Genomic DNA, 15,473 nt, shown 5'->3' with positions numbered 1-15,473 from the left:
AAAAATAGCCACAATGGTAATTACTTTCATTAAACGTTTCTCTTAGTTTCACATACGTTCATTCACATTTGTATATTTATAAAGAGTAAATCTCTATTTTATTTAATAAATTAGGTCCATATTCAAACTGACTAGATTTTGGACTGTCTTCCTGGGCGAAGTTGTGATGATGGATTTCTGTGGTTATTTTCCGTCAACCTGCTGTAAAAAACCAGACGTGTATCCGCATCGTGTAGGAGATGTGATGACAGTATGTGTAGTACGGTGTTTCAATAGGTGAACTGAAAGCAGAGGATAAAACTCGATGACACAAGGCAGTCTACTTTTTTAGGATAGCAAGTTGGCTGTCCACATAAATGTTTGCATCCGACGCATCCAAACGAGTGCCATGCGTCCTGCCATCAGTACATCATGCACTGGTAAGAGATTTGGAATTTAACCCAGGACATCGGCACAAAAAGGGCTTATCGGAAATAGTACACGTTAACTGTGGGCTGTGTCTGTGCATGTGTGTGTGTGTGTGTGTGTGTGTGTGTGTGTGTGTGTGAGAGAGAGAGAGAGAGAGAGAGAGAGAGAGAGAGAGAGAGAGAAACAGGGTTATAGGAAGAGTGATAGGAGAGAAAGAGGTGGAAGGGGGGGAAGGAGATCAGGTAGATCGAGAGAATTATTAATACAGGAGTACATATTTTATATGCATCATTATTTCATTTTAACACATGAATAATTGTATTTCTAGTGATCCTATTTTTTCGTTTTATCTATTAACTTGTGGTGCCGTATATAACTGATATACTACATGTTCAACTACTTTGTTAGATACGTATATCTTAAATAATATTTGTCTCACTACAGCAGTGTTGATTATTAACGTAGTTGTATTTGTATTACTGTTATGTCATCAATTTAGGGTTTGTACTAAATGCCTCTTATTTATCATTTAGCTGGCTAAATGGTCGTTAGCTGCCGGAGGCCGAATAAATAAATAACAGAGGCATTTGTCTTCATTCGTTTTCTGCTTTCTGTAGGTCATTTGTAATAGGAAGAAGCTTGCAGTAGAAAAGATGTGTTCCTCGGAAGCGAAGATAAAAAAGTGCTCATAGCTCTTAAGGTATACGTTTTAGAGTCCATGTTTACTGGACATTTTCGTTTTGTTTTTGCCCATACTACCACCTCTTTTATTTAACATTCTGTATAACATTTTTCACTTAACTAGTACGACACAATGCACAGACAGATATTCCATTTACATTACTTTGTATTAGTGCACAGGATAGAGTAAATGTACCTCTGGAGTGAAGACGTTCAGGTACAGGCAGTCTTCCCTTTCATTAGGTCCCAACTTGTTATTCTGCGGACATACAGGCCCTCGAGCTGTGGCATCACGGATGTCCACCCAAGGGTCTGGAGGCTGAGGGCTCTGTAACAAAAATAAATAAGTAAATTACAGAACTGCATTACTTGGCTCGATTTCCTTTCACAAAATTCATATATGGAAAGGATCAGCTGTAACTGATTTTCTATTCAAATAACCATGGCAACATTGTACCTCGTAGGCTGTGTTGGAAGAAAATGTATCTCGGTCCACTTCCTTACATCACCAACAAAACAAATGATTAAATGGTTGACATGTAGGATTTCGCTATAATTTCCATGTATTTACAGTTGAGCGTTGTTGCTAGCTGATCGGTAATAAGGCAGAATTGGAGAACAAGAACACAAGTTGTATTTCAGCTGTGCATGGCTCGTGTTCATGCCATTTATTGTTTGTCATCTCCTATTACAGTATTGTCGCCTCGTTTTCTTATTCCATTTACTGGCGTCATTAACTCCCTCCCTTACTTGCCTGTGAGTGGCAGCAGCAGCGCATATCGATAAGGGTACTGTCGTACCATCTCTGGAGCTACCAATAGTATTTCTGGGTCGTGGTGTGTCTGGTAGTCAACTGGAGATGGACCAGCAGTGTAGTCGGGCTGCAGCAGCCGTGAAGTCGGGGAAGGAGCACCGCTGGCGACACACATGAACTGTCCGGTGGAGGGAGATGGGAGCAGGACGACTGTTGGTTGGTCGGTCGGTTGGTCGTCCTATCAGCCGGCGTGTATTTGGTCCTTTCACAGTTTCCGGGCCTGGGCAGTCGGTCGGTTGGTATTGAGCAGCAAGGAAGTCGCCGTCGCGCGGAGTCGGGCCGGAACTGATGCCGGCGTGCACACAGTTGGATTGTGAGAAGCTGCTTGCGAGTGCTACGAAGTTCGCCACCCACCGATCTTGGACATGAAAGTTGAGTACTCACTTAACTTACTACAGAGGCTCAACTGTTTAAATTTCTTCGTTTGATCCTGGTTGTCGCTTTTGGGACATTCCCGCGAGCAACAAAGTGTATATATTTAAGTCAGCCAAGATTCCAGCCGTCTTCCTGTGAAATTTAACTTAATGTATACCCTGTTTTGGAAGTTCACCAGCGGTATCTTCTGCCTTGTGGCCGTTGACGTTGCCGTCACCTGCCCTGGTCGTTGACGTAATTTTCGGCAGTGAATTTTCCTCGTCGTGTTGTTGTTGTCCAGTGCGGCGTGTAGTTCGACAGCTAAGGTGTTGTTGGTCGGTGTGGGCGCCAATATTCTGTGTGTCTTGCATTGAAATCTTGTGGTCGTTCTGCTGGTTGCGTGGAGCGTGACTGATTTGGTTGATTGGTCGGTCGGCTGTGTGCCTGTGTGGATGCTTCCAGATTAAAAAGTCGTTGGACAGGCTGCCTGTCTCACCTAAACGAGCGTTAGTGTTACAATCCCAGGCCGATCCTTGGAAACTTTTGAGCGCCGTTCCTTGTGTGTTATGTAGTAATTTCCCTGTTTGGATTTTAGTTATTTGGTTGATGTGTGGCCTTCAGCCGAGTTTTAATGTCTCTTAAATTAATGTCCTTGTCTAGCTCTTAAGCCCTAAGACTGTTATTCTTTTCGTTTTAAGTTAAAGCCTTTTGCCTTTTTGACACTCTTCTTATTGCCTAATATGAGGCCTCCAGCCAATTTCCATTAAATTTAAATTGCTAAGGCCTTCAGCCTATTTAGATTGAATATTTAGAAAATATTCTTGAGAGCAAGCTCCAGAAGAACCTCGTATTTCAATTTCTTGTTTAGGCCTCGTGTCTTGGATTTTTAGTGTGGCCTTCAGCCGATCTAAAGTTAATCAAAGGAGGTCGATTGAAGTTCTGAGTGTTTTGCGTCCTTGTTGTAATATTGTGTGTTGATGAATAAAGTTTGTATGTTGAGTGAAACTGACAGCAACATATTTTGGCCCATTTCCACAACCTAATCCGCTCTGTCCTGCTAGCGCAGGCGTTTCTGTATCCTTTAGCGTGACAATTAGTTTACAACGCCTCCCCTCTGTAAACGATACTAGGGTCGCTAAGGTTAACAGCCTAGCCGTACACGTGTGGGCTGTAGGTGGAAGTAAACCGTATCAAGTGCACATCACAGGATCCCATTTGCTCAACATGCGTCTTCTAATATCGAATTCCTTCCAGCGGAAGATTTCGCTCAGTCGAGTCTCCATTTACGATGTGATGGCTGAATCCGATCCAGGAAAATGCTGTTGTGCCTTCCACTAAAGAGGGCATAAATACGTTTTGAAGGATGTCATTAATTTATAGAGCTTAGCAGTTCCTGTTTCAGCACAGTTCAAAATACAACCACGAAATATTACACAAGATTCCACATGACTGACTGCTTCGCGCGACACGAACTTGACCTTCTACAGAGATTAACAACACTGCATATGTACGACGAATAATAACTGTCGTAAGAAACTGTGCGAAAAATAGTATATGTTTGTAGAAGACATGCCAGTGTTGTAGATCCCATATTTACGAACGTTATAGAGGTTTCAATTAAACTATAAGCAGTATTCAGTGTTAATGATTTTCCCAGTTCATCAACCTCCTGCATGGCCCTTTTCTATCATCATTATTACCAAGTGAGAAATTATTCAAAGACATATTATTTAAACTAAAAGATCTTGAATACACTTCCCACTAAAACTTAAATTTCGCTAGTTCATAAATAGAGAAGGAGTGATAAGTTACTGAGGAAAAAATTTCGTGCATTTGAAAAGTAAATCTAAAATAATGGCAAAGTGAAGTGATTCATTATATTTAAAGGAAAGTAAAAACTTTTTATATCTTCTGTAGATATATTATATGATCTCAGTTCAGGACCCTATGGTCTAGGGTAGCATCTTTGATTAGTAATCAAATCGATCTCGGTCCTGGGTACAAAAACCATCACCGCTTGAGCTTTGGTTAATAATTAGCATTGGAAACCGAAGGCTTCCGGCTGAAGAAGTCACCCTCATTCCGCCAACGGTCTTGTCAAAGAGGGCGGAGAAGCAGACAGAGGTTCAGGGCGCTCTCGTGTCCTTTGGGTGGGAAACTGCCCCTAAAGGCGGAAGAAAGAGCAATGATCAACTGCAAGAGGATGCAGAAGGCAATGGAAACCATTGCATTAAATACCCATAACCTGTATCCACAGGACATGTAGCCTGTAATTGGAAAAAGTGTCACTGTGATCTCTGCATTGGCAAAAGATTCCGGAATAGTCCCTCAATCGGATCTCCGGGAGGGGACTGACAAGGGGGAAGTGAACATGAGAAAAGGTTCAATAACCAACGAAAGGATAATGTTCTACGAGTCGGGGCGTGGAATCTCAGAAGCTTCAACGTCTTAGGGAAGCTAGAAAATCTGAAGAGGGAATGGCAGATGCTCATTCTAGATATAGGTGGGGTCAGAGAAGTGAAACGAATAGAAGGATTTTTGGCCAGATTATTATAGAGTAATATCAACAGCAGCAGAAAATCGTCTAACAGGAGTAGGGCTCGTTATGAATAGGAAGGTAAGGCACAGAGTGTGTTGCTGTGAACAATTCAGTGACAGGGCTGTTTTTGTTCGGATCGACAGCAAACCACCACCGACAACGATAGTTCAGGTATACATGCCGACGTCGCAAGCTGAAGATGAAGAGATAGAGAAAGTTCATGAGGATACTGAAAGGGTAATACAGTAAGTAAAGGGAGATGAAAACCTAACAGTCACGGAGGACAGGAACGTTATCATGGGGGAACGAGTAGAAGAAACGGTTACAGGAGGATATGGCCTTGGGTCAAAGCTAATTGCGTTCTGTAAAAAATTTCTGCTGGTAGCGAATACTCTGTTCAAGAATAAGAAGAGGAGGAGGTACACCTGGAAAAGACCTGGTGATTTGGGAACATTTCAGAACGTTACGAATTAAGAAACAGATTACATCATGGTCTGACAGAGATTCCGAAGTCAGATACTTGGTTGTAAGGCGTACCCAGGAGCAGATAAAGACTCGGATCACATTATAGTACTGATGAAGAGTATGCTGCCGGCCTCTGTGACCGAGCGGTTCTAGGCGCTTCAGTCCGTAACCGCGCGACTGCTACGGCCGCAGGTACGAATCCTGCCTCGGGCATGGATGTGTGTGATGTCCTTAGGTTAGTTAGGTTTAAGTAGTTCTACGTCTAGGGTAATGATGACCTCCGATGTTAAGTCCCATAGTGCTTAGAGCCATTTGAACCAGTTTTGAAGAGTACGCTGAAGTATTAGAGATTAGTCAGGAAGAATCAATACGCAATAGTAAGAAATGACGAGAGACGCTTAAATTTCTGTAGGGCTATAGATACAGAAATAAGGAATAGCTCAGGAGGCAGTGCAGTTGAAGAGGAATAAACATCACTAAAAAGTGCAATTACAGATGTTGGACTGAAAAGCATATGTACAAAGAAGGTAATTAGGAAGAAACCATAGACAATAGAAGAAATACTTCCGATGATAGACGAAAGAAGGCAGTACAAAACTGTTAAGAGGAATTCAGGAATACAGAAACATTAGTCGCTGAGGAATGAAATAAATAGGAAGTGCAGTGGAACTAAGAGGAAATGACTGTATAAAAATGTGACGAAATCGAAAAAGAAATGATTGTCGCAAGGACTTACTCGGCTTAGAGGGAATCAAACCAACCTTCGGTGAAATTAAAAACAAGGATGATAACATTAAGAGTGCAACGGGACTTCTACTGTTCATGCAGAGGAGAGAGCGGATGGATGGGAAGAGTACATTGAAGGACTCTTTGTCTGATGTGATATATGAAGAAACAGTAGTCGATTTTGAAGAGACAGGGATGCAGCATTAGAATCAGAATGTAAGAGAGCTTTGAAGGACTTAAGAAAGCATAGATAACATTCCATAAGAATTTATAAAATCATCCGAGAAAGTGGCAACAAAACGATTACACACGTTGGTGTGTACTATGTATGAGCCTGGTGATATTCCATCTGACTTCATCCACACAATTCCGAAGACTGCAAGTACTGACGAGTGCGAGAATTGTCGCACAATCAGCTTAACAACTCAAGTATTCAAGTTTCTGACTAAACTAAACTACAGAAGAACGGAAAAGAGCATTGAGGATGTGTTAGATGACGATCAGTCTGAGTTTAGGAGAGGTAAAGGTACCAGTGAGGCAATTCTGACGTTGCGGTTGATAATGGAAGCAAGACTAAAGAAAAATCAAGACACGTTCATAGGATTTGTCGACTTGCAAAAAGCGTTCGACAATGTAAAATAGTGCAAGATGTTCGAAATTCTGAGAAAGAAGTAGGGGCAAACTACAGGATGGGACGTATAATATACAATATGTGCAAGAGCCAAGAGGGAATAATAGGCGTCGACGACGAAGAACAAAGTTCTCTGATTAAAGACAGTGATGTAGTCTTTTGCCCGTGTTGTTCAATCTGTACATTGAAGTAGCAATGATGGGAATAAAAGGAAGTTCCAGGAGAGCGATTAAAATTCAAAATGAAAGGATCTCAGTGATGTGATACGGTGGAGACATTGCTACCCTCAATGAAAGTGAAGAAGAATTACATGATCTCCTGAATAGAATGGTCTAATGAGTACAGAATAAGAATTGAGGGTAAATCGAAGAAAGATGAAAGTAATGAGAAGTAGCAGAAATGAGAAAAGCGAGAGAAATAACATCAGGATTGATGGTCACGAAGTAGATGAAGTTAAGGTATTCTACTACCTAGGCAGCAAATAACCAATGACGGGCGGAGTAATAAGGACATCAAAAGCAGACTAGCACTGGAAAAAAGGGAATACCTGGCCAAGAGAAGTGTACTAGTATCAAACATAGGCCTTAATTTGAGGAAGAAATTTACGAGAATGTACGTAAGAAGCACAGCAATGTATGGTAGTGCAACATGTACTGTGGAAACACTGAAACAGAAGAAAATCGAAGCATATGAGATTTGGTGTTACATACCAATGTTAAAAATTAGGTGGACTGATGAGGTAAGGAATGAGGAGGTCCTGCGCAGAGTCGGAGAGGAAAGGGATGTGTGGAAAACACTGAAAGGCGAAGGGACAGGATGATACTAAATCTGTTATAACAGCAGGGAATGACTTCCATGGCACCAGAGGAAGATGCAGAGGGCAGAAACTGTAGAGGAAGACAGAAGTTGAAATAAATCTAGAAAATTGTCGAACGCGTAGGTTGCAAGTGCTACTCTGAGATGAAGAAGTTGGCACAGGAGAGGAATTCGTGGCGGGGCGCATCAAACCATTCAGAAGATTGATGACTTAAAAGAAAAAGAAGAAAAAAAAGAAAAAAGAAAAATCTCGCGATTTCGGTACTGTCTAAATTCAGTGTTATTTTTTCTGTGAAATCATGTTGAGCTTAAATGCTATGTAATCTGATATGGAATATTGATTCGTGATAGGTTTTGCTTCTGAAAACCTGACAACAGTCAACACTATCGTCAGTGACGTTTCTGTCTATACCGGACTATATATTGTTAGTAACAAATCAGTATTGGTTTCCCATAATTCTAGTTTTCAGTACAAAAATACGTAAATTTTTCATGCAGTTAACGTGACATTTTCATTTGACCTTTTACGTGTGCATTTACCGGTGCCATCTCAACGCATATCATTAATTGTTACGTAACAGATTCAGATAAACTTAGAGAAATTTGTACATTTTGCCGAGACCTGAGTTGGCGACAGTAATCATCATTCTCCGATTAATATTTCAGTCAGTCTCAGTTACGTAATGAATTATGATCTCGGCTAACTATATATAAGTAATTCACTTGATTAGAAAGTTTCTTTTAGGTCGCTGTTGCGCAGTGAATTAATTTGCTCTATAATGATCAGTTACAATCTTCCTGGCATCCATCGGTCAAAGTTTACTCTTCTGAATCAGTGCCCTTTGCAGTATAGAATATTAGGTTACTTGTGTCATTAATATACTGTAGAGCACTGGGAGGTGGGGGGTGGGGGTGGGGGGGTGGGGGTGGGGATATATCATGCAAAGTATCATGCAGTAAACCTTCTCAGATGGTAAGTATGAGTACTATCGCTCAATCAACGTAGTAGTTCGTGCACCGTTTTTTCCTAACTAGAATAATATACAGAAAAATGTAAAAAAAACCTTGACAGTATCTTAGATGACTAGAAGTATGGGTTTTGGATGGAGTGAGGGTGATTCAGCGCCCCTTCTATGGGTTTTATGCAAGCTGCAACGCCTTCAAGAACAACGCGTAATATGTTCAAATTTACTCCGTCACTACATGTAAACTATTAAATCTACAAAAAAAAAAAAAAAAAAAAAAAATCGTCACCTTTTTGTACATTTTTACTGGAGGCCACGTTTTTCGAGTTATGCAAGAGAAACGCGTTTCAAGGTAACTTTTGTACGTTTTTATAGAATAATTGGGAAACTAGAGCCTCTAGCAAAAACAGCTGCATCACAGTACATACAGGCTGTGGCGCTTAAATCTGGAGAAATGAAACTTTTTTTTTTAAAGAAAATTTATTATAACAAAATACAACTGAAAATGAATATCCTTTTAAATATAATAAGTGGTATCTTTCAAGAGTAACATTACTCGATGTAACTCCCTACAGCCCTAGTGACCACCTCCAATATCGTCCAGACGTGATCGCACGCACTCTTTAAAACAGAGCTCTCCAAATTCGCGAATGCTGGTTCCTTAGCGGTGCGTAGAGATGCGACATTAGGTTGCCACGTCTTCCTGGTAACTCTTTCGACTACGCTCGATACATAGTAGTCAAGGGGGCTCAAAACCGGGCTATTGGGCGGCCAGAACTTCTTTGACCATAACATGTCCACGTTATCCGAGAGCCATTTTTGGGGTAATGGCTCGTATGAGGTCCTCGTCTGCCATCCGACGCATTGTTCGCTCGCTCACATTCAATACTCATGACAGTTTCCACAGTGATTGCCCCGAGTCCCCCCAAATCGGCGCCTGAGCCTTTTCGATGACTGCCTTACTTCGTGACACACGTTTCTTCCAATGACGTTTCCTCGCCGGGTTAGGAGAATCTTCCCCAGACTTTTCAGACGCATTGTACTTGGCCAAAATATCGTAAACAATTGATCTCGGGTACCCGAAGAATCGGACTGTTTTAGTCGGCGAAAGCCCAGAGAGAAGACTTTCGACAATCGCGGCTCTTCGGCTGTACTCCGCACTTGTCCGTAACATCCCGGTCGTTTTGAGTTTCTGTCTGTTTACTAGATGCCTATGGCTTTCAAGAACGCCACTCGCGGCCTCCGGCGGAACTATCATATGGCGGGAAATTAGAATTGAAAATTGTCCGGATTTAACCGTCGCATCCAGATGAGAAGGAGGAACCGAACTGAAACTTCAAGGATTCAGAGTGTACGTGATGTTATTCTAATGTATACAAAAGAATTTCTACAGTGTAGCATACAAGGTAAAGAAAGGATTAGGCAACGAGGTGAACAGGAATGGCACGTTTATCCAGAGACAGTAACTATACCACCACGATTTGTGGTGGTCTCCTGTACATTACAAAAGGAGGGTCGTTGTTAATAGCAAGGCGTCTGTTCACCACGAACGGCAGTGTATGCCCTGCAACGTGGTCCCACGATCGCTGATTGGTAAGGAGTTCTTACATACAACGTCCCATTCCTCCACCAGCGCAGTCGAAAATTTCTGTACGGCCGTTGGTGCATGTGCTGCACTGCGCATCCTACACAGCTTGATGGAATTTAAGTCGAGGGAACGGGAAGGCCGGCTCATTCACATGATGCGGTCGCGTTCCGAGATTTCCCTCATCTGCGCAGTTCGATGCAGTCGCGCATTCACATCCATAAAAATGAAGTCAGCGGCGAATGCACCCTTGATAAGACGCACATGTGGAAGGAGTACAGTGAGACAATAACATTGACCGATCACTGTACCGTGTTTAAAGATTTGGAGATCAGTATGCCCACACCATAACATCAGGACAGCGGAAACGATCAAGTTCGACACCTTTTCTGGGTGCACTACGTACCCTCATTTCTGTGTGCATCACTGCGTCTTTCCTTCCATTACCTTTTGTACCATACAGTAGCAGTTATTACTGTGTATGGTCTAAGTTTCTCAAGCTATGTTACTTGGCAGTGATGCATCATGCAAAAGTTACTTTCGACCCTAAGTTTTTCACATCAGTGTTGTACGACATTGCTTTCCTTCTGGCCTGGATGATGCACTAATTTGGTTGGTAAAGATGTCAAAAACTGTTTATCCTCCCTGGTGATAAGCTATTTCGCAACTGTCGTAACAGGTCTTTGATATCCTGATTACTGTCACTGAGACGGTGTTGACGACCTAGCTGGTCCCAGACAAATTGTATCGGTGACAGATCTGGGAATCTTGCTGGCCACAGGAGTACCTCAAAATCACGCAGAAGGTTCTAACAGAAAGGTGTGGTGATTGTTCCGTTGAGAAATGGTACCACCATGCTCGCGTATGAGAGATAACACAAGAGGAAGCACGGTGCCCGTGATTTACAGTTGCGCCGTCAGAGATACCTCAATCAGTACCAGCGTGACCTGAACTCATACCCGAACGCTCCCTAGAGCATTACGCCAGGAAAAACACCACCGACTCTTTGTAAAACATTAAAGAATGGGATGTCTCTCCAGTCGCCGTCACCTCGCCGACTATGGTCATCAGGATTAGTGCAGAAACAGCAATTTATCGCTGACCGCAATACGACGCCATTCATTAGCAAACTATACTTACTTGTCGCGGCACTATTCCAAACGCTGCCGCTTGTGTTATGGTATTCACGGCAATCTAGGCATGGAGCGGAAATAGTTCAGCTACTGCTAGTCTCCAACAGAATGTTGCCGAATTACCTGTGCTCGGATGGCAGGCCCAGATGTTAAGAGTCTATGATGTGCTAGGCGCAGAATACGGCGATCTCACCATGTCGTGACAGAAGTGATCGACCAGAATCTTCACGCTGAGTATACCTGCCCTCCGGTTCCCATGCAGGCTAACATCGGGTTAATGTCGCATGCGATGCTCCATGAATCTGGATATTGCGCGATTAGTTCAGGCAGCCAAATGGAGACCCAAAATGAGGCCCCTTTGAAACTCTGGCAGATGCTGAGAACGCTGTCTCACCGAGTACGCAGCATCTTATTGTCCTTTACAATGATCACTCAAAGTAAGACGCTTTTAACGTCCCTTATACGCCCTACCAGGCCTGGTGACAACACTAAACACGAAACACAGTCATGTAGTCTGGTGTCCATTCTAAAAGTCTTAGAAAATGTAACTTTAATAATGTGAATACCCGCCGATGGTGTGTGCGTGTACGAAGTCACATTGACATCAACTATATCTTGTGAGTGCTGCGCCTTTTTTTGTTTGTCACGCAGAATACATCGTTATATCGTGAAACTAGAGCACTGATAAAATAAAATAATATTCTGCCACACACTTTTCGCACTGGAATAATCAGGCGTGCACAAATTGCACGTATAGCAGAGGAGATAACAAGGATATCCAGTCAAGAACCTTAGTCCATATCCTAACAGTAAAAAGCACTCAACCAACGCTGACAGCTTAACACTGGACAGACAACGGATAGACACGATCAACAGTGAGGCACTAGCTGTACGAGCACTCTGAAGTAAGTAAGGCAATGAAAAGCCACAGCAATAGTAGACACAATAAGCACTAAACATGATTCGTGCAGAGCTCACCTCTACAAATTCCATGCTTAAGGGTGGCCTCGTTGCGTTTAACAAAAGTAATCTCCCGGTTACTTAAACAGGCCAGCACTGACAACCCTTTCCATGACAGATAGCACCAGTCACTACAAACACAATTTCTTACGACTGTCGTAGCAGAAAACATTCTACATCAGTGATTGTCAAACCGCGGACCGCGAACAACGCGAATTAAGTATTTTATAGTAATATCTACCTGGCAATTGACAATCGACGTTAAGAGCTTCTTAAGAGTGTAATTCTCTTGCTTAGCTATTGTCCCAAGGGACACTGCCTTATCGAAGGTAACTTCAGTACCAGGCGGGAGGGTTTGCGTGCTGAAGTTGAGGGCTATGCCGGCGGTAGCGTAGCTACTGGCAGGGTCACCCAAGCCGGATAGGCCTCAACGGAGGAGCTAGATGAAATCTAGGGAAGGGGGGAGGGGTCTCTATAGGCGTGGTGAAGCCAACCCTCCTAAGGTAGTAAACCCTGATATCAAAATCCTGGTCCTCCAAGTTGGGGGTTGGTTCAATGGGCCAGCACCCCATTATCCACAAAGAACTTCTACAATCTCGAGACTCTAAAGCGGAGCCTCGGAAATCGAATAGAAACTCCTTACGATGACTATTGGCAATGAAAAGGACAATGAGAGTTGGTACATGGAACGTTCAAAGCCTGACAAACACACCGAAAAAGAGAGTGAAATTAGTCGACTGAAGGTGGACATATATTACTCTGTCAGAAGCAAAAAATAAGGGACAAGGGAATGAGAAACTTTCGGTCTGGAGTTGATAAACATAAACGAGTAAAAGGAGTCGTTTCCATTGTAATTAACGAAGCTCTGAGCGCTCACGTTAAGGACTACGCATTTTTATGCGCAAGGATTGTCACTATTACCATCAAGTTATATGGCATTGAAACAGTTATAATAGGAGTGTAGGCGCCAAACGACGATGCAGTACAGCAAACCAAAGACCATTTCTACCAGAAATTAGACCATCTACTCAACCAAGTCAAAAAGAACCAAGAAGTAATAATAACAGGAGATTTTAATGCGAGGGTCGTGTCACAAGCAAATGATGCAGTAATAGGAAGATATGGAGAAAATGTCATTAATAGTTCTGGAGAAAATCTCGTACAATTGTGCAACCAATATGACTTGAAAATTCTGAACACACACTATTCACATAAAGATATCCACAGATATACATGGGAGGGACCACCATTACAGCAGAAATCAATAATTGATTACATCATTACCAAGTAACGGCCAAAAATTGTAGTTTAAGACTACAGAGTCATTCGGGGAGTCAAATGGCTCTGAGCACTATGGGACTTAACTGCTGAGGTCATCAGTCCCCTAGAACTTAGAACTACTTAAACCTAACTAACCTATGGACATCACACACATTCATGCCCGAGGCGGGATTCGAACCTGCGACCGTAGCGGTTGCGCGGTTCCAGACTGTAGCGCCTAGAACCGCTCGGCCACTCTGGCCGGCATTCGGGGAGTCAACTGCAGGTTTGATCACTACTTAGGTTTAGCAAAGTTGACATACCAATTCAGGAGAAAACCATCAACAACTGAACAAGTGGCTGACCACGGCAATCATGAGAAGTTAGAGCAGGCTCCTGAAGCAGTTCAGCATTAAGGATTTATTTCAACGTAAATTAGAAAATGAACTAAAAGCGATTCCAGAAGATGACAGTATTGAAGTAGGATATGAAAATATTGGAAAAACATTTACAAAAATTTCTCTTGCGGTACTAGGGACTAAGAATAAGAATCTAGGCAAACGGGGTCCTCCACGGATGTCTGATGACCTAAAGATGTTGATTAGGGAAAAGAAAAATCTCTACAAAAAATTGTTATCAGCTAAATCACTACAGGACAGGCAGAACTACCAGACAGCAAATTACGAATTAAGAAACAGAATTAAATTAGAAAAGAACAAGATGTGGGAGCAGAAATGTATTGAAATTGAGAGACTAATAGGTGAATCAGAAACAACAGACGTGCGGAGCACAGTTGCCAGTATGAAGAAAACACAAATAAACAACGCAGTTGACAACCTAATTCCCTTAAAGGAATGGAAAAAGCATTATGTAGACCTTTTAACTGAAGAAAGGATTCAGAATGGAAAAAGTCATATATGGTTTCTATTTTCAAGAAAGGGAATAGAAGAGACACAAACTGCTATAGAGGCATTAGTGTCAACTTTACAATGAGCCACTTATTTGGCAAGATAGTGTTTGAAAAAATTGGACAAAATGTTGGCCACCATAATGGGGAAGACCAGAGCGGGTTTAGGCAGAACAGATCATGTACAGATAACCTATTTATTGTACAAAAACTAACAGAGAAATTTGTAGCAGTATGGAAGGAGCTACACGTTGCCTTTGTAGATTTAGCAAAAGCTTGTTCAGTTTATATGAACAAGTGGCTCTCCGAATTTCGAAGTACAGCTGCAGAGGAATAGGAATCACTGTCAACGATGTACAGATATTCTCATTAAGTTTTGCTGACGATCAAGGTATTATAGCACAAGATGATTATGACCTTGAGTTCATGATACGACAAATATATTAGGAATAAAACAGATAGGGACTACAAGTGAGTCTAACAAAAAACAGAGTACCTGGTGGTGAATAGTGATGCTAAATTTGAAGTACACATCAATGACGAAGCAGTTATGACACTGGTAGAGAAATTTAAATATCTCGGAGCACATATTGATAAAAATGGTTTGGGCCATACAGAAGTAAAATATAGAATACAGCAAAGCAGAAAAGTGTTAGCGTGTATGAATTATTTTTGGTGGGATAAGAATATTTCCAATAGCAATAAGAAAAGAATAAGTAAGATAATGGTTGAATTAGTGCTATGCGATGGATCAGAACTATGGCTCTTAAATACGGATCTCAAAAGAAGACTAATAGCTGTAGAAATGGATTATTTGCGTAGAGTGCCAAAATATCAAGAATCGAACGAAAAACTAATGATGAAGTAAAAGCTAGAATAAAGGCAAATGATGTAGTGATAGAGTTGAAAGAAAATCATTAAAATGGTACGGACATATGATGAGAATGCCAGATCATCGGTGGCCAGGGAAGGTTTATGAATGGAAACCACCCGACAGAAGTAAGCGCAGAAGACCACGACGTTCTTGGACAGACCACATAAATGAAGTAATGGAACATCGCAGCATCGGTAAGGAAGATGCGCTGGATAAAGAGGCTTGGCGGAGGATAACGGGAATACAACAAGATGTTGTTATTAATTAATCTTTGTATTGATTAATCCTGTAATCTTCCCTCGTCGGAGATTCGAGTCCTCCCTCGGGCATGGGTATGTGTGTCGTCCTTTGCGTA

The 15,473-nt window shown here is 42.0% G+C and overlaps 1 protein-coding gene across 1 annotated transcript in view; it reads right to left on the bottom strand.

The window, feature by feature from the left end:
- LOC124788899 (juvenile hormone esterase-like) overlaps positions 1-15,473 on the bottom strand; it is a 124,320-nt gene that overhangs the window by 88,363 nt on the left and 20,484 nt on the right. The window contains exon 2 of the mRNA XM_047256181.1: positions 1,286-1,417. Within this exon, the coding sequence (XP_047112137.1) occupies positions 1,286-1,417 (132 nt within the window). The remainder of the gene's footprint in view (positions 1-1,285; positions 1,418-15,473) is intronic.

Source organism: Schistocerca piceifrons, chromosome 3 (genome assembly GCF_021461385.2).
Source record: "Schistocerca piceifrons isolate TAMUIC-IGC-003096 chromosome 3, iqSchPice1.1, whole genome shotgun sequence".
NCBI lineage: Eukaryota > Metazoa > Arthropoda > Insecta > Orthoptera > Acrididae > Schistocerca > Schistocerca piceifrons.
This window is presented reverse-complemented; position numbering and strand designations above follow the sequence as displayed.